The 23,198-nt window shown below is 26.7% G+C and overlaps 4 protein-coding genes across 5 annotated transcripts in view; 2 read left to right on the forward strand and 2 right to left on the reverse strand.

Moving 5' to 3' along the window:
- LOC141532364 (uncharacterized) overlaps positions 1-15,013 on the reverse strand; it is a 54,023-nt gene extending 39,010 nt beyond the window's left edge. Inside the window, exons 1-4 of one of the 2 annotated variants that reach the window (XR_012480080.1) lie at positions 14,876-15,013; positions 13,031-13,079; positions 12,622-12,969; positions 11,190-12,571 (exon numbers count right to left, since the gene is read on the reverse strand). The gene's annotated coding sequence lies outside the window, so the exon portion shown is untranslated. Of the gene's footprint in view, positions 1-11,189; positions 12,572-12,621; positions 12,970-13,030; positions 13,080-14,875 lie in introns of those variants that run through there. The other variant, XM_074250683.1, reaches the window with a different exon arrangement.
- Positions 1,237-5,105, forward strand: LOC141532362 (uncharacterized). The gene is made up of 3 exons (XM_074250681.1): positions 1,237-1,254; positions 1,343-4,741; positions 4,817-5,105. Exon 2 carries the CDS (start codon positions 1,361-1,363, stop codon positions 2,315-2,317), a length of 957 nt encoding a protein of 318 aa, XP_074106782.1. The 5' UTR covers positions 1,237-1,254; positions 1,343-1,360; the 3' UTR covers positions 2,318-4,741; positions 4,817-5,105.
- A 742-nt stretch (positions 15,014-15,755) lies between the features above and the next one.
- Positions 15,756-16,539, forward strand: Trs33 (trafficking protein particle complex subunit Trs33). Its single transcript, XM_074250687.1, is given in 2 exon segments — positions 15,756-15,934; positions 16,009-16,539. Coding segments are annotated over 2 exon segments (579 nt in total). The 5' UTR covers positions 15,756-15,769; the 3' UTR covers positions 16,423-16,539.
- Positions 16,540-16,852: 313 nt separating this feature from the next.
- On the reverse strand, positions 16,853-21,798 carry Rep (Rab escort protein). The gene is made up of 8 exons (XM_074250672.1): positions 21,673-21,798; positions 21,524-21,589; positions 21,245-21,436; positions 20,973-21,156; positions 20,658-20,898; positions 19,844-20,273; positions 19,636-19,760; positions 16,853-18,502 (listed from the first exon to the last, which is right to left on the reverse strand). Exons 3-8 carry the CDS (start codon positions 21,376-21,378, stop codon positions 18,036-18,038), a joined length of 1,581 nt encoding a protein of 526 aa, XP_074106773.1. The 5' UTR covers positions 21,379-21,436; positions 21,524-21,589; positions 21,673-21,798; the 3' UTR covers positions 16,853-18,035.
- Positions 21,799-23,198: the final 1,400 nt, after the last annotated feature.

Below are 23,198 nucleotides of genomic sequence, written 5' to 3' on the forward strand. Positions count from 1 at the left end.
AAATTTGAATTGCAGGTAAAATAAAGCCGCCATAAAATTTGGACGTAACATTTTTCAATGAACTTGGATATTTACATTGAAATAAATACTTTCAGAGCCACATTCGTTGTACATCTATGTTCTGTATTCAAAAATTTTATTCCAAAAGTAATTTACCAGCTGAATTTCAATTAGTATTTCATTTCGCTTTTTTTGGGAGAAACAATCAAATATAGTTATAATCTTCGATTATGTGAGTACCTAAGTAATAACTTATGCGCTCTTTCCAGTCTCACTTCTATTTGCACAGTAACTGATAAATCAAGCAGTGAACTTTTAAAAGTCACGTCTTTAAATTTATAATCGAAAATTCTCTATCGAATGAAAATATCATAAAAAAATAATTAAATTTTACTCCTTTTTTTATTTTTGTTGATTGGCTACTTCGATATATTATCAAAAACTTACCACAACTACGTAAAAAAATTCGGGTTCTAATTTACTGAATGTTTTCGTGATAACCACTGTGAAGTCATATAAATTTCATTATTTATTATATATCTTTCTGATGTATATATGTTAGATAAAATGTGTTAAATTAGATTGAATAAAAGTACAGTTTTTATTTAATAACTTAATATGATTATCATTACATAATTGTCGAAATAATCAATTACTGTTAGTAATTTAGGAATTTATTTTTATTTAACTTATTTCGTTTTATAATTTTCAGATTAAAATTCCTGAGTAAAGATTTATGTTGTAATCAACTTGTCAAACATCCATTCGTTAGCAAAAACGTGAGATTTTGATGGAAGCAAAAATTGAACATACATTGATGCGTCTGGATAAATAGTTCGATATTTTGAGAATTTAAATGTTCGTATGACAGTTCTTTTCTCAATACATTTCAATTAATTCAAATTTTTTTAAATCTGCTTTATCTCTTTTGTCGACTTAATGCAAATAAATTAACTGATCATCAGTAGGTAATGTCGATAATTGTGGAAATATTTTTTATTTTATAAAACAATCAAAAATTAATAAACATTAAAAAAGTTGATTATTTAATTCTTAAAATACTTGAACTACAATATTTTTATTGTTACAAAATAATTCATTAATATTCGACGGATGTGATATCTGCTGTTGTCTATGTATAACGAAAACAAAAACCAATCATTTTCATAAAAAGTACTTGTATAGTTCGTAACAGTGATTGGCAATATTTATTGATAGTTTTTACAATTGTTGAGCTTTTACCATTTTAATATTGTAATTATTGATCTTTTAGTTTTTAAATTTTTTATTTACCAAAGCCATAGTTTTTAAGGAAAGTATTAATTCAATTTTATTTTTTTAGGTATTCTTACTATTCAATATGCCTCGAGAATGTGCAATGCCAATAGATGAGGCCGTTAAGGTATTAAAAAAATACATCAGTTTTTTTGTAACTGAGTCTCTACCTGAATGGAAAAACGAAGTGTGGAAAAAAATAGCAGCAGAACCAGACGTAAAAAAATATGGTTGGTCTATACATTCAATCCGCACGAACGTCAGAGAAGATAGGAGAAACCTGTTAACTCGAGCCCGAGAGGAATGTGGTTACTTTATGTCGAAAAATTTGAATAAAAATGATAATTTTAATGATATTGTTAGTGATGAGAGTGATGATGATATTGACGAAGAGGATGCCAAAAATGACAAAGATTATTTGCCTGTACATTATAAACATGAACGGCCGGACCTAGAAACATTTGATGTTATCATTACTAGAGAATTATGGCAGCATATAATGATCCAAGTACTAAAAGAGAACAGTTGTGTTGATGTAAAATTACGACCAAAAACCTGGACTCATATAATATCTTGCGAATTTTGGAAACAATTTAGGTTAAAGTGTGCATTTATTTTTAAAAAGGGCGAAGTTCATCAAAACGGCGGGTACTATGCAACAATGCAAGGTAAATGCAAAGATAAAAAATGTAAAAATCCGATTTTTGGATTCATTGATAAAGATCCAGGGGAAGAAGTCCCCGTAACTATACATTTGCAATGTCGCGATTCACGTTTTACGCCACACGATGATGTTTATAGACCATTGCAGGGGGAACAAAGAAATTTATTAAGAAATAATATCAAAGAAAAAGGTGTTCAAGGCACAAGAATTCAAGAAGCAAGTCATCTGCTTCAACCTGGTGACACACAATGCCCACTACTTTTTTCTTCTAATGTCCTGTACCAGCTCAAGAAAGAATCAATAAATAAGGAATATAATGTCAAGTCTGAAGATAGAAGAGATTTAATTAAAGCAATTCAGAATATGGAAAAGAACTGATTTACAGAGATTGTATTATTCAAGTAGGAGATTCGCCATTCTTTGTTTTTTATTTATCACCAACCCAGCTTCATTGTTATAAAGAATATCGGCGTATTAATAAAGAAAATTCCTCTATAAGTATTGATGCAACAGGCGGAGTTGTACGGAAATTTATAGACAGCAAGAACAATAAAACAAGTTACATATTTTTGTATCAAATTGTAATTAATTTCAATAATACAACGCAGCCTATTTATCAAATGCTATCTGAGATCCATGATTCAGATATTATTAGTCTCTGGTTATCTAGATGGTTACGATTGAAGATTTGTCTACCAAAAGAGGTGGTATGTGATGGATCACGAGCTCTCCTAAATGCAGTTTGTTTATCATTTAACAAATTTTCATTAGCCCAGTACATGCAGTTATGTTTTATAAATTCGCAAAAGAACACAACTACAAGCTCTATCCAAACCTATATAAGATTAGACACCGCACATTTCATGCACTCAGTTAGTAAGTGGAAATGCTGGAATTCCGTAGTGCACAAGAATGTGAAATCATTTTATTTATACTGCTTTGGATTATTGATGGACTCACAAGACTTTAAAGGAATGGAACTCCTAGTGATTCTAATTTTTATAGTTTTTAATGTTGAATATGAGAATACCGTTATTAATTATAAATATGATAATGAGTTTTTAACCCCGCTACAAGCTAGACAAGTTTTGGAATCATTGATTGCCACTAAAAATATTGAAAATTTCATTAATGAAATGGAAGAAAGAGTTAATCGTATTGATTCTGACTTGGATCATGAAAAATAAAATGAATTGAGTGATAATTTAAATGAATCATCTGTAGAAATAGAAAAAATTTCAAGTTGGTTATGTTTAGTAGAAAATTACTCTTTAACAGTTATTCAAAAGGGAACAAAATTAAATTGTTTTTATTTACCCAATTTAAGTCTTCCATTTAAAGAAAAATTAAAAGAGTTTCCACTCTGGACTAAAGTGTGTATTAAATATACAACTTCACGTGCTTCTTCGTCTTACATTGAAGAAAATTTTAAGGACTTGAAAATGATGTTGCATAAGCAAATTTCTCTTCCATCTAGGGTTGATATTTTCATGAAAGCTCATCTTAAGATCCTTATTGGTGGTATAAAAATATTCCAAGCAAAATTAGCTAAATTTATGGATGAAATGGCTAACATTCAAACTAATTTAGATGACGATGACGTGGGAAGTGAAAATATTGACGAAAAATTTCAAAATGAGTCTTGATACGAAAACTGGATGGGATTTGGAAAAGACCCAAAACATCAAAAATTCAATTGGGTTAATTCTGATAACTCTTCTAAGATTAATAAAAATAATGAAAATTTAAAGGATGAAAACTTAAATGATGAAAATTTAAATGATGAAGATTTGAATTATCAGAGTATCTCTGAAACAAATGAAAATAATTTAGATATGTCAGACACCAAAGAAAGTAGTATCATAACATCAAATTTAAATGATTCTATTGCTAAAGACCATAGTTATCATTTCTCAAGTTCACCGTTAGTGGAAATAAAAATAGAAAAATTAGATCCTGTTATCATTAATCAAGAAAAAAAAACAAACACAAGAGTAAATACTTCAAACCTTGTCCTGATATAAAACTTATAAATGATGGAATTGTTAAAAAAATTGAATCAGGAAAAAAAGGCAACAATATAATTATACGAAAAAATACTAAAATAATAAGAAATCTTTTATTGAACGGGAATGTATCTGGTCCAATAAAAATCGGTAATGATAGCTGGTTCGCATTTAATACATGCCCATTCGATAGTATTGCTCAACTAATATATAGTGCTGCTTTGGAAAATCCGAAATTTTTGAATTTTTTAAAAATCTCTCAAAACAAGACATTTTTATTCGTTGCTGACTTTTTGTCTACTGGTTTAATGCAAGAAACTTGTACAACTATTTATTCAAAGAGATTTGAAATTTTATACCCTCTCTATAAAGATAGTGATGTAAATGAAACACATATCATAAATTGTTTTGATAACGTAAATCCTTTATGGCAAAAACTGTTTCACGACGAGCCAAGTGTCTTTGAAGTTTATTTATGTTTGTCTCCTAGTTGTGAAGGCTATAAAAGAAATGCTCCAAATCTGGCGGTAAATTATAACAAACTGGTTGATCCTATTCTTAAATCCCTTGAGAAGTCGATCATCTTTGAAGGTATTAGTAAAGGGTTATACTGTCATAAATGTAAGCAAAATAATTTAATCTGTACAAGAACGCTAAATGCATACGTTTATATTGAGTTGGATGTACCTATCGCAGGTACTCGACAATCAAAAAGATATAAATTAAAAAATTTTCCGAAACATATAAATCTACTAGAAAAAAATTTACTAGGTAAACAGAAACAACTGAACTATCGGTATGTATACTTTTATTAATTTATTTGTGTAATTACCATAAATTTATTTACATTAATCTTTTTACATGTTTTCAGTTTATCCGGAGTGATAGGGTATCAAGATAAGCATTACATAGCCTATTGCCAAAACTTATCTGGGTCATGGCAATATTTTAATGACAGTTTGGCACCACCCAAAGGAATAAATTCATCTATTGATGTTATTCCCCACGGGGTGCTATACATATTAAATCCAAATTCGGCATAGGTTTAAGAAACTAATAATGTGCAAAGACTAACTAGTCGATTTTTAATTATTTAATTAACTACTTTCAATACTTATAAAAATAAACATTTTATTGATCAAATACAGTTTTACGATAACTTCAACAAATTTTCAATTGTGAAAAAATTCATTCTTGTAATAATTTAATAAATAAATTATAACAATTAATCAAAAATTTTATTTTTTTATTTAGATTCATAAATATTCTATTTATTACTTTCTTTTGTTATATGATTTGGCAGAAAAACACTTTTCAGTCAAACTAATGTTCATGTTCGTATCTGTTTATGCATAATCATGCATGTCAAGTAAATTTCTGAATGTCTGATGTCATTAACTTTTTCTGAATTTATTTTGCCCAAAATTACTTGTTTATAAAAAGTAATTTTTTTTTCGATGTTTTTCAAATTTTCGTAACTTCTAGCTTTTTAAATAATGCCGATACTAATTTTTTTTCAGAAAATTTTTTGAAAAATGACATCATTTATAAATAAATGAAAAAAGCTTGCTGAAAAAAGTTGACTGAAAAAAGAAGTATTTTCAGTTTCTCATAGATGGCGTATGGTTAGAAAATTCATTCCTACCTAGAAAGTTAAGTTATATATGTTATAGTCCAAATTAATGTTATGTAAAAATTTATGTTAATTTACAGGTAATTAATTGTTTTATTTTAGTATTTAGTCCTAGCGTATCAGGCTAATAGACTGGGAACTCCGAGTTTCATATTTATTGAGAATAATATGTTTGTTGAATAAATTGTACGTGGAATAATTTTAATACATATATTGTTTAAATCAAAAATTAATATCATTAGTTAAATTACAATAATTACAATTATTACACAGTGATTCAAAGTTAATCCTTCTCTTTCATATAACGATTTTACAATATTTTTAAATTCACAAATATTAGTTATTTAAAATGTACCTGATAAAAATTTATGAATCTTGTTGATTTGACTTATTCTTTTAATTTGATTCACTTCACAATTATACTTTACGATGTTAACACTAGGATGTCAGGACAACGAGAGAGATTTCCTTGAGAAAATTATAAGGTGTCGAATTTTAGGGCGTTACTAATTTCCACTCATTGGGGGAACCGAATGTCCAATTATTTGTCTATTTTCTTGGGCCCTCACCCTCTCTCTTAAGTTGTTCAAAAATATCGTATGAGTCCCCTCTACTTGGGTCAGAGCGCAATATATTTTTCTCACTTACTCTTATGTTCTATTAATCATCTATGTGTTTGTGTATACGTAAGCGCATTTACGCATAGACAAATACATACATTCGTACTGTTTAACAAGAATTTATTTATTAAAAATCGTATGAATAAATGTGCATGTACTTGAATCTAGCATCTCTTTTGTTTTCTAAATTTAATTATTATTTGTAGAAATATTTCTATTTTATTAATTTATAAGTTGTATTATTTTAGAATTTCGTGGTTTAATAATTGTTCATTTTAAATTGTTTAACTTTTAAGTTCTATATTTTTTTTTATCTGTTTCATATTCGTATTTCTTATTTGTTTGAACATCATTTTAGTTATTTACTATTATTTTAACATTTTAACATCCGAATAGTTATTTAGCTAAATTATTTATTATTAATTATTATTTAACGTATTTGTTATCATTATTATTTAAACTATTTTTTTCCTAAACTTATTTACTATCTAGACTTTTATTTTTTTTTTTGTATTATTTATTTTGGGAGTTCTTATTTTACTTATCTAAAGATAATCTAAAAACTTTCCCAAAAACATTTTGTGTACTTAGGACTATTTGTTCCCTGACGCATCCGAGATAGCCTAAGTACAGTAAAATTTTAGAGAGAGATCGGACGAGACACTTAATGATCACACTCGAATTATCCTTTAAAAAAAAATGAAATAGAATCATACTCGATTTTTTATAATTCATAAATATGTAAAGAAAAATTCTTTACATAACATTAAATATAGATTTGATTTACTCTCTGAGTAGTATCTGTCTTTACCAGCAAATGCACTTTATTTGCTGTTGATGTTTTGACATGTTCAACTATGAGCGATTATATGTTTATCGAAATATTTTTGTGATGAAAATATTATTCGAAAAAAAAATTCTTTACAAAACATCCATTAATTCTTTCAATAGTTTAATTTTCAATTTTCTCCAATTCTGACCAGTAAATTTTTTGAAACGAAACTTTCTCTTCTTTTTACTGGAAAACTGAATAAGTCTTATCAAATCTTTAATAACCCTTTAAGAAAGTCCCAATTTTCAGGGGAAATTTGACTTTTTAAGAGATTTTTCAAAGAATTATTTCCACAAGGATTCCTACAAGAAGTTTTAATAACTCTGAATGACTTTTCTGGCATAGTCCGAAATCTTGGTAAAAACCTGACTTTCTAAGTCGAATAAAGAGTTTTTCTGATTTAATAAGACTTTTTCGGACTTTTTAAGAAAACAAAAAACTTTATGAACTATTATTCGTACTTATTAAAATTTTTTTACGGTTATTTCAGAGAAATTTTTCCTCAAGGGTGATGTCTGAACTTCCGTCAATTGCACCACAAAAAAGTTGGCATGGAACTATAATCGCTCAGATTAATGAATAAGTGCTCTTAATTACTCACAAAATGCTCAATTAGAATCCACAATTGCTAAGTACCCAGTAACTGCTCAAGAATCATCACCTGACCGCTCAATGTATTTTTACATTTATAGATATAAAAAATACTGATACCTGAGCGTTACTGGGTACTTTACGTTATTAATAAAATAAATTAACAATAACTATCACAAATTTCTTATTACAAAATATATAAATTCGTTCTTGTTACCCAGTTGATAAATTAAGAGTACACGTACACATCTCAAAAACTGCATTTATTACTAAGGTATACATTAAAACTTTCAGTTGCACAGCGAAGAGTAGTTTTTAATTTATAATTAATTCATATTGTAATCGAGTACTAGTCTCAATGACAATAAGGTTAAATAACTAGTTAAGTACATCCAAGGTATTGATAAACATTACATACATTTTTGATGGAATTAAACAAGTGTTGAATAAAAATATACCAACCCTCGCAGTCTTGTCACCACCGTGGATCCACGGTAAAACCACCACATCGTGGATCCACCGTGGAACCACTGTGGATCCACCGTGGTTTTGTGACATTTCACCACAATGGTTCCACTATGGATTCACGGTGGATCCATCGTGGTTCCACTGTGGATTCACCATGGATCCATAGTGGATTCATCGTGGATCCACCGTGGTTTTACTGTGGATCCACTGTGGTTCCATCGTGGATCCGCCGTGGTTTGACGCGAGACTTTGACATGAATTTTTCAGTTGAAATAGCGAAAAATTAAGACGTTTCTAAAAATCTAACTCGAGTATTTGAAATTTTGGTAAGTAAGTTAAATTACTTTTTAGTTATATATACACCAATAGAAGGATTTGTTCACATTTAATAAGCTTTATTAACTCTTAATAAATGATTTTTTAACATCATAGGATTTAATAAATATTTATTAACAGTTAACAAATATTTATTTATCATAAAAAGCAAAAATTGCCATTTTCTTTTGATACTTTATAAAACCCTATAGCTGAAATACATGCTAATAATTCAATTAACTAAATAAATAACGTTTTTAATATTTAAAAATATAAAAGATAATTATGAGCTCTGATAGAATTAGGTATTTTACAATAAACGTTACTATAATGTAATATAATTAATCCAAATAATTTATATAGATAATTTTATTGTGTTACTAAATATTTGTTAATTATTAATAAATACTAATACGCTATTAATAAATATACTTTCCTCCCAAAAAATATTTATTGAATGTTCAAACATATTTATTACAATTTTATAAATTAAATAATTATCTTCGAATAAATTAATTTAGTAATAGTTAATAAATCTTTCTATCAGTGTATATTGATAATTAATAATTTACAAATTTGATAAAAATTTTGTTCATTACGCATTGATTATGTATACCATTTGCAATACTTGTAGTTGTTACAAACTGTACTCTTCAAGTAAGTCTCGTAGGTGAGCAGGTAAAGAATTAGTCTAGCAAGTGTAAGGTCCGTTGTTCGATTCCCGCGCGTCCCGGTTTTTTCTTCTATAGAAATAATTATATCTAATTCTATATAACTATATCTAATTTTATAGGACCATTTATATAGATAATTATAATTATATATAATATTTTTGACCCGGGGAACCACAGTGGATCCACAATGGAACCATGGTGAATCCACATTAAAATCACGGTGGATCCACAGTGAAACCACCATGGTGAAATGTCACAAAACCACGGAGGATTCACGGTGGATCCACGGTGAAACCACGGTGGATCCACGGTGGATTTATTGTAGTTTCAAGACCGCGAGGAAAACTACATTCATTACTTTAATTTTTTTAAATAAATGGATAAAAGACGAAAAAAATTTTGACTTTTTATGATGCTTTGTATCATATATATGACGATTGAACTTTAAAGTTAATCATTTATATAAAAATAAACCACGTGGCTACCATAACCTACACAATGTCGTTTTAATTATTCACAATAAAATAAATAATTTCAATTCAAAATAAGAGCTTATCAATTAATAAATAACAAATTAACCATCTTTATTTATATCATTTACTTCGATTTTATTAAGTAAGTCATAATTAATATATATTATGATTCATTTAGTCATTATCTTGATCTCCTTTAAATAAAAAGTTAATAAATTTTATTTAAGATATCGAATATAAATTTTTATTTATTTATTTATTTTGTAATTTTCAGGAAACTATGATTAATGATTTTATTTATTGATTTATTGTTAAAATTTTAATAAATTTTCACGAACATATTGTTATATATATAATGCTTATATACAAGTTATTAGATTCTGTTCAATATTCCTCATATAAATATATTATTTTTCTTAACACAAATATTATTAAAACCTAAAAATTTTATTATAATTATTACTGATAAAAATAATGTATTAAAAACTACAGTATTTAATGTATTTTAAACTTTAAAAAATTTATTTTAAGCCTAAACCACGTGGCTTCCATAACCTAATATCCATTGTCGTTTATAACCATTAAAATTGGATTATACATAATAATTTCAATGTGAAATACAATTACATGTGAAATAAATTATAATAAATCAAATCATTTAGTTTAAAAGATAGAGATAAATTAAGATTTTTAATTTTTTAGTGTTACTTATCTAGTTCTCGTTTAAATGATTTGAGATTTACCACATCTCTGTAAAGGAGTCCAAAATGATGAACCACATTTATAAACATCTTTTAACAGGCTACTAATGCACGATCAATGAATAGAGATCATTTTTTTTTTTTTTTTTTTCAATATATTGGAAATCAAATTCGGCAATTCTAGAATAAATATACGAATAGTGGAAATATCAAGTATTGTAATTTTAGCGTCAATAATTTATTTATTGATAATGCGATGTACTTTATTTAATTTCCATCAATAACTATTTTATAACTTGTCATTATTATAAACTTAGTTATTTAAAATAATTAATATCTAAAAGATAAGTCATTATTCATTGCTAACAATTTATTTACAATGAATTTCCGAGTAGTTTAGACATTTAAATTATGAGAAAAATAAAATATATACTATTTCAAGAAACCTCTAAGTCAATGTAAATTTTAATATATCCATTAAGTTATTCAAAATTTATAGATCTAAAAATTAAATTGTTAGCACTATGACAAATAATTACTATTAAAATTTTTGGATACCAAGAATACTTGTGCTGGAAAAAATAATTAATGAATAGGATATTTTAAGCAAAATGTAACACAGCGAGTATATATACACACAATTTATTAATATAAATTCATTAAACTTTACACAATGTAATTTTCTTTATAATTAATTTAACTAATAAATATAAGAAGAAAAAATGAGTAACTATACAATAATTATTTTAATTGAAAGTATTTTAAAATTTAGTCAAGAGCTATAGATAACTATCCATAAATTAAAATGTTAAATAGAAACATTTTGTTGTTATTATTATTATATTGAATTGCTTTAAAATAAGATTATTCAATTAAAATTAATAAAATAATGATGAATTATTGCTACTTCAAAGTTAAAAATAACTGATTTAAAAAGTTTTTTAATAGTATATAAAATAGTTTTCTCACAAATAATTTATAAAAAAAAGTTATGATGACAGTATATATTTATAAAATTTATAAAAAAAATGTACATTTATTTTCAGTAAATTATTATGAGCTCTGAAATACCCATTAATTGTTGATGACTTCTAACTTTGATGTCATACTAGTTAGTTATATAAATCAACAGTTTAATGATGATTTCTTGATCTGTTTCCATAACAAATCAATGAAAAACATTTAATAATAGATGTATGTATCTATAAAAATCCAAAACACTAGATGCTCAATTTTTTTTTTTTTTTTTTTTTTAATCAGTTATTTACTTAAATAAGAACAATAATAATTTTATTTGTGAATAAAAATAATTTTAAAGAATTCCAGGGTGATTCAGTCAGTTGTTCCTAAAAACATTACCTTTTAGGTCTAAATAAATATTTTGTTATAATAATATAAAATCGATCTTTACTGTATTAATTAAAAATGTATCTCATCAGCCTGGATGTAAGGTAATTCTTATCATCAGGCTGAGTTTTTTGGCAAATTGATAAAATTCATATCGTAACTGAGATCAAAACAAGATATGTAATAATAAAGAATTAACATATTAACTAAAGTCTGTTTCTCTGAGCATAAATAATATTCTTAAAAGTTTTTATATGCTTGAATATAGTTTAAATTTTTGAATAATATCAACTTGTGACATATTGAATACATTTATTGTCGTTTGATTGTAAGTATCACAAAATAACATGAGATTCCATCAAAAATTTTCATTTTTAAATCGTCTAAATTTTTAAACATTCAAGCATTTCAGTAGTAATGATTTGTCTCGTTTTTACAGGGTTGTACGTAACGAAATGAAAGAAAGGTTATTTGTATTAAGCAAAACTGCGTTATGTAAAGCAACTATGATTATTTCTATCCACCGCCGCCATAGATTTTAGAAAATGTATCACCAGTGTCTAAGTAAATTAATAATCCATAGGGTGGCTTATTGTAAAGAAAAGATGAAATCAGTAATTGCCGTCTTTATCTTACTAGTTTTTACTTATTGACAGTTCCATGTTTAACTTTTACTGTTCTGATGTTTTAACATCTGAAGATTCTTTTGATCAACAATAGAATTACCAACATCCTTCAGCTCACATTAGACCTCCGCTGAATTGTTTGGCGATCACCAGCAACTTGGCATAAAATTCCAACTCGAACGAGCGGGGCAGTTACTCTGAAATTTTTTCCAACTCTTTCGTCAATACCTTAGACATATTTGTAATTTTTCTCATATTTCCAAATTTTTGTCAGAGGAATTGAGCAGTAGATTATTGAAATGAGGAAACGGCTCATTCTGCGATAATCTTGATAACCTGAAATAGTCTAATTTTTATATTACAATTAATATCACACCATAAAAATATTAAACTTACTTCTGTAAAAGTAGGTAAAAATTTGGAATCATTGATCCTAGACTTTATTTATTTCCTTGAAGTTAGAAGTAGGATAACCTCATACAGTTGTGTATCTTATCACAGTATATCAGTTTGATAAACACTCATCTATTACGTATGGATTGGATCTAAAAAATAAACTTGAAATTATAAAAACTATGCTTCATTCAAAAATTGTTATTATTGCATAATAAAAAAGGCTTCAATAGAGATAGTTCATCTCTGAATAATTAGTAAGTAGATCAAGCTCCAATATTAAATATAAAATTAATTAGTTGAGATGAATTAGAGTGTTCACCATTGCTTTTTTAACTTTCCACTATGTTCCTGTATATAAGTAAATAATACAATTAATTATAAAATATAAGACATAAATCCAACCATTTACCTTAATTAAAACAAAGTTTAGTAACTTTTTTCGGTTGTTGGGACAATAACTGAAAGACAAAATAATAAATAAATATTTTTTAAAGTATATCCCCTGCAGGTACACCAACTTTACTTTTATTTTTGTCAAAATGCGCTTGCGCCGTGAATTTGTTGATGCGCATGCCTATAGGGATGCACGATTCCAAAAGAAAAATCGATCTCGAGAATCACGATAAATTTTATCGAAAGAATTGATCCTTGATAAAATCGAGTGTGAAAGAATCGATCCACTGATAATCGATCGTTTGAATGAAGGCGTAATTTTCTAGTTTAAAAAATTCCATATCATTATAATGAACTAATTTAAAAATTAATATGGCTTATACTTATGCATTTTCAATTATTAAAATAGACATTTCTTCTAGATTGAAAATAATATTTTATTGCACTTAATAACAGTGAATTATAATTTTTTTACTAAATGCTTTCTAATATTTAAATGAGTTAATTAATTATTAATTAAATTGATTTAATTAAATATTAATACTGCTATTAAATATTAATCAAATAAAAAGTATTATTAGTTAAATGTATATTTTAATAAAAAAATAAATATTTTTTTCTAGTTTCAAAAAGAATAATAAAATTATTAAAAGAAAGTAAAATTAAGTTTTTCTTATTAGAAATACCATTCCGCTGTTGGTAGGGATTTAAGGAATAATATTTGCTGTAAATGGTCAGCACTTAATCGATTTCTGATAGCATTTCCAATATGACTAGCAATAGAAAAAGTCTTTCACACGGGACAGAAGTTGCAGGAATCGTGAGGTGTTCTAAGGCTATCGATGATAAAACTGGTGCAGATTTTTTTCTCGGTTCAAAACTCAATTACGTTTTCATCTTCTTGAGAAGGACTATCGATAAATTTTTTTTTCTAATACGATTATAAAAATTTTCAATGACACAGAATTTATTAGATATTTCACCATATTTGTATTTTATTTATATAGTAAATGAGTTAAAAAATTACACTTGTTGATTTGAATAATTTCTATAAGTGGGATTTTTCTCATTTTAACTGCTACAATTAATTTGTTATAATATTTAAAAAAAATTTTATCTCAATTTTAGAATCAAGTTTTTAAATTACTTAAAAAATACTTTCTTTCAAAATTCCCGGTCATCGTCGCCATTTTATTTTTAGACGATCGATTCCGACTCTGAAGAATCGATATGTCGATTCAACTTGCTCTGAAGAATCGATCTAAATAATCGAATCGACAACAGGAAAAGATCGATTCTAGTAAGAATCGATTTTGAATCGTGCATCCCTACATGCGTATAATCTATTTCCCACTCATGACGTCACAACTTTATAATTATTCAAGCCGTAATAACTATTATTCAATTAATTAACAATAAATAAAAGATAATTAATAAAATAAACTTGAAGAACCGGATAAACAAACTGTGAGCAATTTATTGAAAACAAAAATTTCAAGAAAAATTCATCGCTTTACATATAAAAGGGCAAAAAAAGTTTTGTACTTATAATTATTAATAACTAATTAAATAATTAATTAACAGTGTGAGCAATTGTGGATTCTAATTGAGCATTTTGTGAGCAATTAAGAGCACATTCATTAATCTGAGCGATTATAGTTTTATGCCAACTTTTTGTAGTGTCAATTGCAGCATGGAAAAAATGTCTCAGAAAAATATAATTGATTACTCATGTTTATGACGCTTTTATATTTATATATCAAACTAATTGTCTAATAGTTTTAATCAATTTAATTCATGAATAATTTGGTAATAATTTTTATTAAAAGAATTTAAAAAAAAAAATTATGTTTATATTTACCGAGAATTATTTATTAATTTTGCCAGGGACTTCGTACTACCCCCATCATGTGAAGTATGTGGCTCTATTTACTTTTCTTAATATTAACACAAATAAATCATAATTAAGAAATACTTAGAATCAAATTTTTTTGAGCTGCGCTAGAGGGTTTCACGATCTAAGGATCTTTAATGGCTGTTGCTTGTATTGATTCAGAAGCCGACAATATCATGGACAGAGCACCTTGAAGTTCCGTCATAGATGTTATTAACTCTTCTTCATCGTTTGGTTTTTGATGTAATAAAGAGAACATTGTTCTACACGTTTATTATTATTATTATTATTATTATTATTATTATTATTATTATGTTGTATTACATATTCAACAATCCGAGTAAATTTATCCAATGTTCGCGCATGCGCAGCAATATTTATTTGAACATGTGTAAAGGAGCGTGGGTGTAATGATATTAAAAAATTGATTATAAAAAAAAATACGATCGAACAAACGTTTTTTTTAATCGAACAAACAAGAATTCATCACAATAGATAAAAAAAAAAAAAAAGTTCAAATAGTTGAATTTTAAGAGCCAGGTTCAGATGGGATTTTAAATAATTATCTGAAAAAAACAATTATCGAACAAACGCTAAATTTAATCGAACATTAAAGAACAAACGACGAACAATCGAATTAGCAAAAAAATTTGCAAAAAGTTGACTTTCCCCCGCCAACTTAAGGGAGCTTGTCTTGTTTACAGCTTGTGACAGAATTAAATAAAATGATATAAAATTTTCATTGAGAGGATAAATTTGTGTTAAATTTGAATCAAAACTAAATATAATTTATGGTTAAAATCTATATCAACAAAATATTCAGATATTATTGGTAAAGTTATTTAAACTAATCAAAAAATTATGAAGCCTCAAGTAGCAGATTCCAAAACAAATTCATCTGGTTCATCAGTATCATCGACTACGTCAACATTAGGTGAAGCCAACGAATGTTTATTCGAATGTCTACATGCTGAAATAATGAATTATGTTATTGAAAAAATACGAGTGAATCTAACGTGAAAGTAAGTATCAATTTTTCATTATCATTAATTTAATATTGAGTAATTTAAAACTATTCGATAAAATAATTTTATTTTCAGGACACCGAGGAGAATTTATCTGAATTAGAATGGATGGGTTACGAAGTTGGATATCGCATTGTTGAACGATTAACTCGTGAATGGGTACGTTTTAAGGATGAACTGGATATGATTAAATTTATTTGTACAGATTATTGGTCGTCATTATATCATAAACAAATTGATAATTTAAAAACGAATCATCATGGCACATATGTTTTACAAGACAACGAATTTAGATTATTGAAACATTTAGCAAATCATAACAGTAACAATAATAATAAACAATATTTACGTGAATGTCCACTATTAATAGCATTCACCTGTGGACTTTTACGAGGAAGTCTATCTAATCTTGGTATCGTCAGTATTATCAAAGCTGAAATAACTTTAATACCAACTTGCAAATTTCATGTTGAAGTACTGAGAGTTTGAATTGTCATTATTAAAAATATTTTTATTTTGTAAATGTATAATTATCAATAAAAATTCCGTTATTTTGAGTTGATTATTATTTATTCATCTACATGATTAAAATTTAGCTTAATACTTAAGATATCATAGTAAAGACTAAAAATTTAATTGTATATTAATTATTTAATTAGAAAATTTAATTAATAACATCAAACATTCAAAAAATGATTACGGAATTTAATAAATAATTTTTATGTCGACGTTAAGAAATATTCATCAATAAACTCATCAATAAACTCAATCTGATATTTATAATGAAAATGTTATTTTTTTTTTTTTATAAATCAGTAATAAAGATGATTATTTCAATAATTTATCAACGAAATAAAAAAAAGTTAATACAAAATAAAAGTTGAGCACGTAAAATCGTGAGAAAATAAATAAATACAAATTTTTGCACATTAACATGTATTTTCCAGACTACAGCATTAAATCGGTTTTAATTGATTACATAATTTATTATTACTTATATTAATGTACCAATAAAAATTATTTTTCTTATTCGGTTATCAATATTAGCATATGTGATTCATAATTGAAATAGTTTACAAAAATTATAAAGTAATTATGCCGAGTATAACAAATAATTATCTCTAAGCACTCATGGTAAACAGAAAATTGTGGCGTGAAATATAAATTACAAAAATTATACATCTTGTTAGGATGACAGTATCGAATTGGAACATCATTGAACCTTAAATATAATTAATTATATAAATATTATATAATTATTTAAAATATAAATAAATTATATACTAAAAATCAGATGTCAGACGATTTTAAAAATTTTTATATTTTGTCAAGAAACATATTTTACTTTTAAACCAAATTTGAAAATCGTAAATAATTGATTCAATAGATGTTTCATTATCTATATTAATTTTCAAATGATTAAGATTTTCAATAGATTTGTATAGTTCCAACAAGGATGAAAAATTCGTTTTTACCTTTAAAATCGACATTATAACTGTAAATAATGTGAACAAATGACTATTCAAGTAAATAATTATAAGAATGACAAAAATCATAATAATAAATGCTACAATTAAAGATAAATTCAAGTCACATTTGATCATTTATATGGAATGATATTTATTTCATTTTGTGTCGATGTAAGCATAATATTTCATAAGCATATGTTCAATTAAACTGATGAACTAATTCATAGCTGATAAAATTAAATCCTTTAGAAAGATTTAAGATATTTTTTATGGCGATTTGTTATACAAACTGCGCATTACTTTGTTTATTGGTTGTTAAACAACGATAAATTTGGAAAGACAATTTCAAGTTAGTCTAACTCTTATGTACGATTTTGACCATGCAGAGAATAGATATGTAATTAAAAATCTCAGTCCAAAATAGAATAATCCAAAATAATTATAATATCATAATAATACCGTACGAATTGAGGCTACACTTGTGCGGCTTTTTCATTATGAAAGCATCAATTATAAATTAATTAAATGAGATTATTCACGCTACTCTTTCTCAGAACTTATTTTTCTTCATCTTCTGGTATATGGTCATCAAATTTAGGTCCAGGTGTTTCATCACCCTCCAGAACGATTTCTTCAGGATCTGGAGCACGCGGCAGGAAATCTTCGTCTGGGTACATGGCTTTGAAAATTTTTTAGCCTAAAAATAAAAAGAAGCATAAAAAGATAAAATTTCAAATATTTTACGTTAAAATATTCATTAGAATAACTCACTTGATTTACAGAAAAATCGAAATCAAGATCTAGATCAGGTCCGGAGCAAAGGTATATATTATTTGGTGCTGATTCGCTCAATTTTATATCGCTAGCAGGTAAATTCAGATATAAAGACCATAACACATGAGGTTTCAGGTTTTCATTTTTGTCTCTATCAATATTCCCTTCTTGGAGATGATCATCGTTTGTAGAAATAGTTTGCGTATGCATATCAGCGGGGTAACGTACATTCGTCTCAACAATATCTAATTCCAAGAATTTTTTCACGACATAGTTCAAGTCTTCTTTGGCTGTTTTAGTACGCTTACAAGTCATTTGAACCATGACTAAAACAAAAAGTGTTTAATATATATTTAACAATTAATTTTTGCAATATTATTAATAATAATCATAATTTTAACAAGGCATCATTATATAAGAATTTATTTTTATCATTTTCGAGCTAGAATTTTAGAATTTAAAAAGTTATATTTTAAAGAATATCTTAATAGATGTACAATGCCGATTGGTGTTGATGTAAATAAATAAATAAATTAATTAATTTATTAATTAAGAGAATAAAGAAAATGTTGTCTCCAGCATTTTTATATAATAAAATGAATTTTTTAAATTATTAAATTAAGTTCTGTATAAAATTCACCATATGATGACCTTCCAGTTTTTTGACCTGATCAAAATCGAATTTCAGCAGGCCTAAAACGACTAAAATTTTGGGTAAAATTTAACTTTTTTAAAAAAACCGGCATTTTATCAATTTTTGATATTTTTTTTTGACCGAGGCTTATTGTACGGACAATATCTTCTAGTTGAACGACAATTTTTTTGTTTTATGTTTCATCCATGAAGAAGACCGGAATCACTGTAGCAGCGGAGGACTTTTTTTAGCGCCGTCGGAGATCGCGTGTAACTCGAAAAATATTTAATTTTTTTCTTCAGAAATTTTACTGTATATTCGTAAAATATGTATTAATATACCCTTAAAATTTTTAAATCGCATTTTGTTTGGAGCTGTCACACTGGTTATGCCCCTTAAAAGTCAGAAAAATTTTGTGACGAGCATATTATTTGTGAATAAATTTTTGTAGTTAAATTTAGTATCATCAGATAGGTCTTGAGAAGAAGTTGTGTATTTATATACATCATTTATCAATTTTTATGTTAAGATTTTGGAGTAATTTTAAACAGTTGGTTGGTTCTATAAATTTGTTTCGTCACTTTTGTCCATTAACTTAATTGTAATTGACCTTGTGATAGTCCTATTATTTTCAAAATTCATTTCTAAAGTACCCAAACTATGTATACTGCGATTATAAATATCAAAAATCGTTGAGCCAAAGTTTTGTTACTCATAGTCTACAAATCTCGGCAGTCACATAAGTAGTGACTGCAAGTTGTTAGTAAACGAATAAAAATGGAAATATAATTAAAGTAGTTTAAAAATTATAGAGCTATAACTTACAAAGGCCTTGAGGACAAGCATTAGTAGATGGTCCTAACTCAATCAAAGTAACTGGCTCTTGGTCAGGCCCTTCAGGTGGATAATAAAGTAAAGTCAAATTTTCCTTTTCTCCTTGCATGATAGATCTAACATAATCATAAAATCATTCAAATAATCAAAAAAATTACTAATCTTTAATACTATAATCACTTATAAAAGAAATTACTACCTGTCTGTGATGAAAATTCCACGAGAAATTTTCATTTCTCCCGCAGAATCAACGATTTCAGGAGGTAAGTGACCTTGTCCAACAACCAAATGTTCTAGAGCTAGTTTTTGTTTTCCAGTTACAATGAATTTGTATTTATCTCCTTCAACTACTACTCCGTCAAACTGACGTTTTAAACAATATACTCCACCAAATACTGCACATAATCGACAAAAACATTGTGGTAATTCACCACTTCCATACATAGGCCACAAAAATGGTGTATTACCATATCGACCGAGACTATTTAGAAAATGTTTTGTACGGTTTACACCATCACGACATGAAGTCTTGTCAGTAGCCATCGCTATGGCTTGCATCACATAATGTTTAACAATAGGTGTTAAATTTTTCGTATTTAAATATTCAATAAATGTTTTATCGCGGTATCCTAAAATACAAATCATTAAGTGTACAAGAAAATTAAAAAAAATAATTGATAATTATTTACAAGAGGGGTCAACCCATGCTGGGCCACGTTAAATTTTTTTGTCGTTTTTCTAGGTATTTTAAAAAATATATATCAAAAAAAGATAAAATAGAAATTTTATCCAAAAACATGAAAGCTAAAATTTGTTTCAACTTTTAAAGGCAATAAGCTATCTAAATCTTTATTTTTTCCTTTCACGACATTTTTTATCGTAAATGCGCCGTAAAAACAAGCAGGATAAAAAAATGTTAATTTTTTACTTCGTCATGGCCCAAAATGGGGTTAATCCTACTTGTAAATAATTACCAAATAATTTATTTATTTATTTATTAGATTATTTCAAACCATCAAATTCCGAACTTTCAGCGCCTTGTTCCATGCAAGAAACTAATAACTGCATCAACATCCTTTTTTCAATAACACTGACAGTTTTGTTAGCAAATACGTCAGCTCTTGAGCATAAAGGTACTTGTATCAATTTTCCATCCATGTATGTAGCAACTCGAGAAACAGCTCGAAACTCGGCGTAACGTGCAATATTACTAGATATTAAAAGTTCTACTAATTCTCCTCGGGCAAAGAGCAACTAAAAATACAGAAAAATTAAAATAATTATCTAAAGTTAATCGATAAATTAAAATTTATAGTTTAACTATTTACTTTTGGTGCTAAATCAATATTAAATCTCCTGTATTCTTTCTTGATCCGATCTTTAGACCAACGTTGAACATGGTCTTTATGATTATTTGGATCAGCATCGTCTTTTTTAGCATCATCTTCTTTATTTTCTTCAGTACCTTCAGTTTGAGTATCTTTTGAAGAAAGCTGCGGCAAATCAGCGTCACTGAAATTTTTATCATCAGTTCAATTAATTAATATTACTTCACTCGTTAGTTTATTTGAGAAATAACAATAAATATATTAATAGTTACTTCGAGATGAACCAAGTTTCTTCGATGTTTTCAACGGTGGAATATTGGTTACTTGCTCTTAAAAACTTTTCACCATCTTTAAGACTTATGTTAACATCACTACTGGCATCTTTAAGAGTTTTCAAGTCTTCCATCCATTTTTGCAATCCATCAAAATTGAATGTAGCCCACAAGCCTCCATAGTATTCGTTACTATTACAAAAAAATTTTAATAAATAAATTACTTAAACTTTACATTAAACTTTACGATTCACATAAAAATCGAAATATAGATGTTACCTATCCAGATGAAGTACTTTTTGCCAATACGACTGGCAGCAGCAGCGACAATGGATTCTGTCATGCCTAAAAATTTTTACAAAAACAAAATAAAAATTAAAAAGAAAATAATAAATGAAAAAATGATAATTGTAACAAAAAATCAATACCAGTTCCCACCACAACGACATCATATTCGGCCGGAAGATCGTCTTCCATAATTTATAATATTCCTGATTTTTCACAATATATTAAATTACTAATACATACAAATACTCAACCCAGCTGCTTCTTCTGCAAGAAAGTAAGTGAGCAATTGAGTTGGTAGATAAATTTCGAACACAATTAATAATTGAAAAAGTTTATTCTTACTAATAATGAATACCTTTTTTATATTTTACGAGTACATCGATCCGATTTCTCTTTTTTTACTTAAAAGTATTCATGTTATAGACATTTAATGAATTAAAATTCAATTTACCAATTGATTCTTTGACAGTGTAAAAATTTTTAGAATAGTACAATTTAACTATTAATATAAAAATTATTCAGAGATGATCGACAACACAAGTACTTTTCTAGGAATTATCCAACCCTTCTCATACAATTTCTCAGAGTTGACAGCTAGACACAGACGACATAAACGTAGAAACGGAGAATAACCTAATTATTGTTATATATAGGTATAGTATACGCAATAACTACTTTAACCTGCGCGCATGCTTGTTTTACTCTTTCTAAAAAAAAACTACTGTGAAGTTTGTTATATCCTAAAATATCATAGGTGTCGTTGTCGATGCATTACGCGGTAATTAATTTAAATTCAAATTACTTAACTCTATTTAAATATAAATATAAAATAAGTCTTTTATCTTGAAATCTCGAAAACCGTAGCAACTCATAAATTTAGATTAAACGCTCTCTCAAAACTATATAATATACTTATGTATATATATATATATATATATATATATATATATATATATATATATATATATATATATATATACTTATATACATCATATTAATATTAATATGAATCTATCATTATTTGTTTATTAATCCATATGAAAACTATTCTTTAGTTAAACTAAAACATTAATGTTATTTAATAATTATAAGATATTCTAAAAGTATTGTTTATTTATCTAACAAATGGTCCCAGTGTTGGTTGTTTTAAGGTTTTATGCTTTCTATTTCGTATTTATTATATCTTATAATTTATGACCTCTTGAGAATATTTAGCTAAAATAATTTTAACTAGGAAAACCCTTGAGAAATGTTCAACACGTGTTTTCTTTTTTATGAGTTTTCACAAAGGTCTAGTTGTTAAGTAACGCGTGTGCATTTTATTCAAGTACTTTTTATGTTTCTGAGAAGTTTTAGTAAATGGTTTTGTTTATTGTATGTTTTGAGAGAGCGTTTAATCTAAATTTATGAGTTGCTACGGTTTACGAGATTTCAAGATAAAAGACTTATTTTATATTTATATTTAAATAGAGTTAAGTAATTTGAATTTAAATTAATTACCGCGTAATGCATCGACAACGACACCTATGATATTTTAGGATATAACAGCTGTAATGTTGGCAAAACTGAATATTTTAAACTTAATTAAATACAACTGTGCAGATATAAAACGAAGAAACAATAAACTGAAATGAAAATAATTTACAGTAAGTAAAATAAAAAAATT

This window comes from Cotesia typhae, unplaced genomic scaffold (genome assembly GCF_013202065.1).
Source record: "Cotesia typhae breed Kobodo isofemale line unplaced genomic scaffold, CoteBio_Ctyphae contig_59, whole genome shotgun sequence".
Classification (NCBI taxonomy): domain Eukaryota; kingdom Metazoa; phylum Arthropoda; class Insecta; order Hymenoptera; family Braconidae; genus Cotesia; species Cotesia typhae.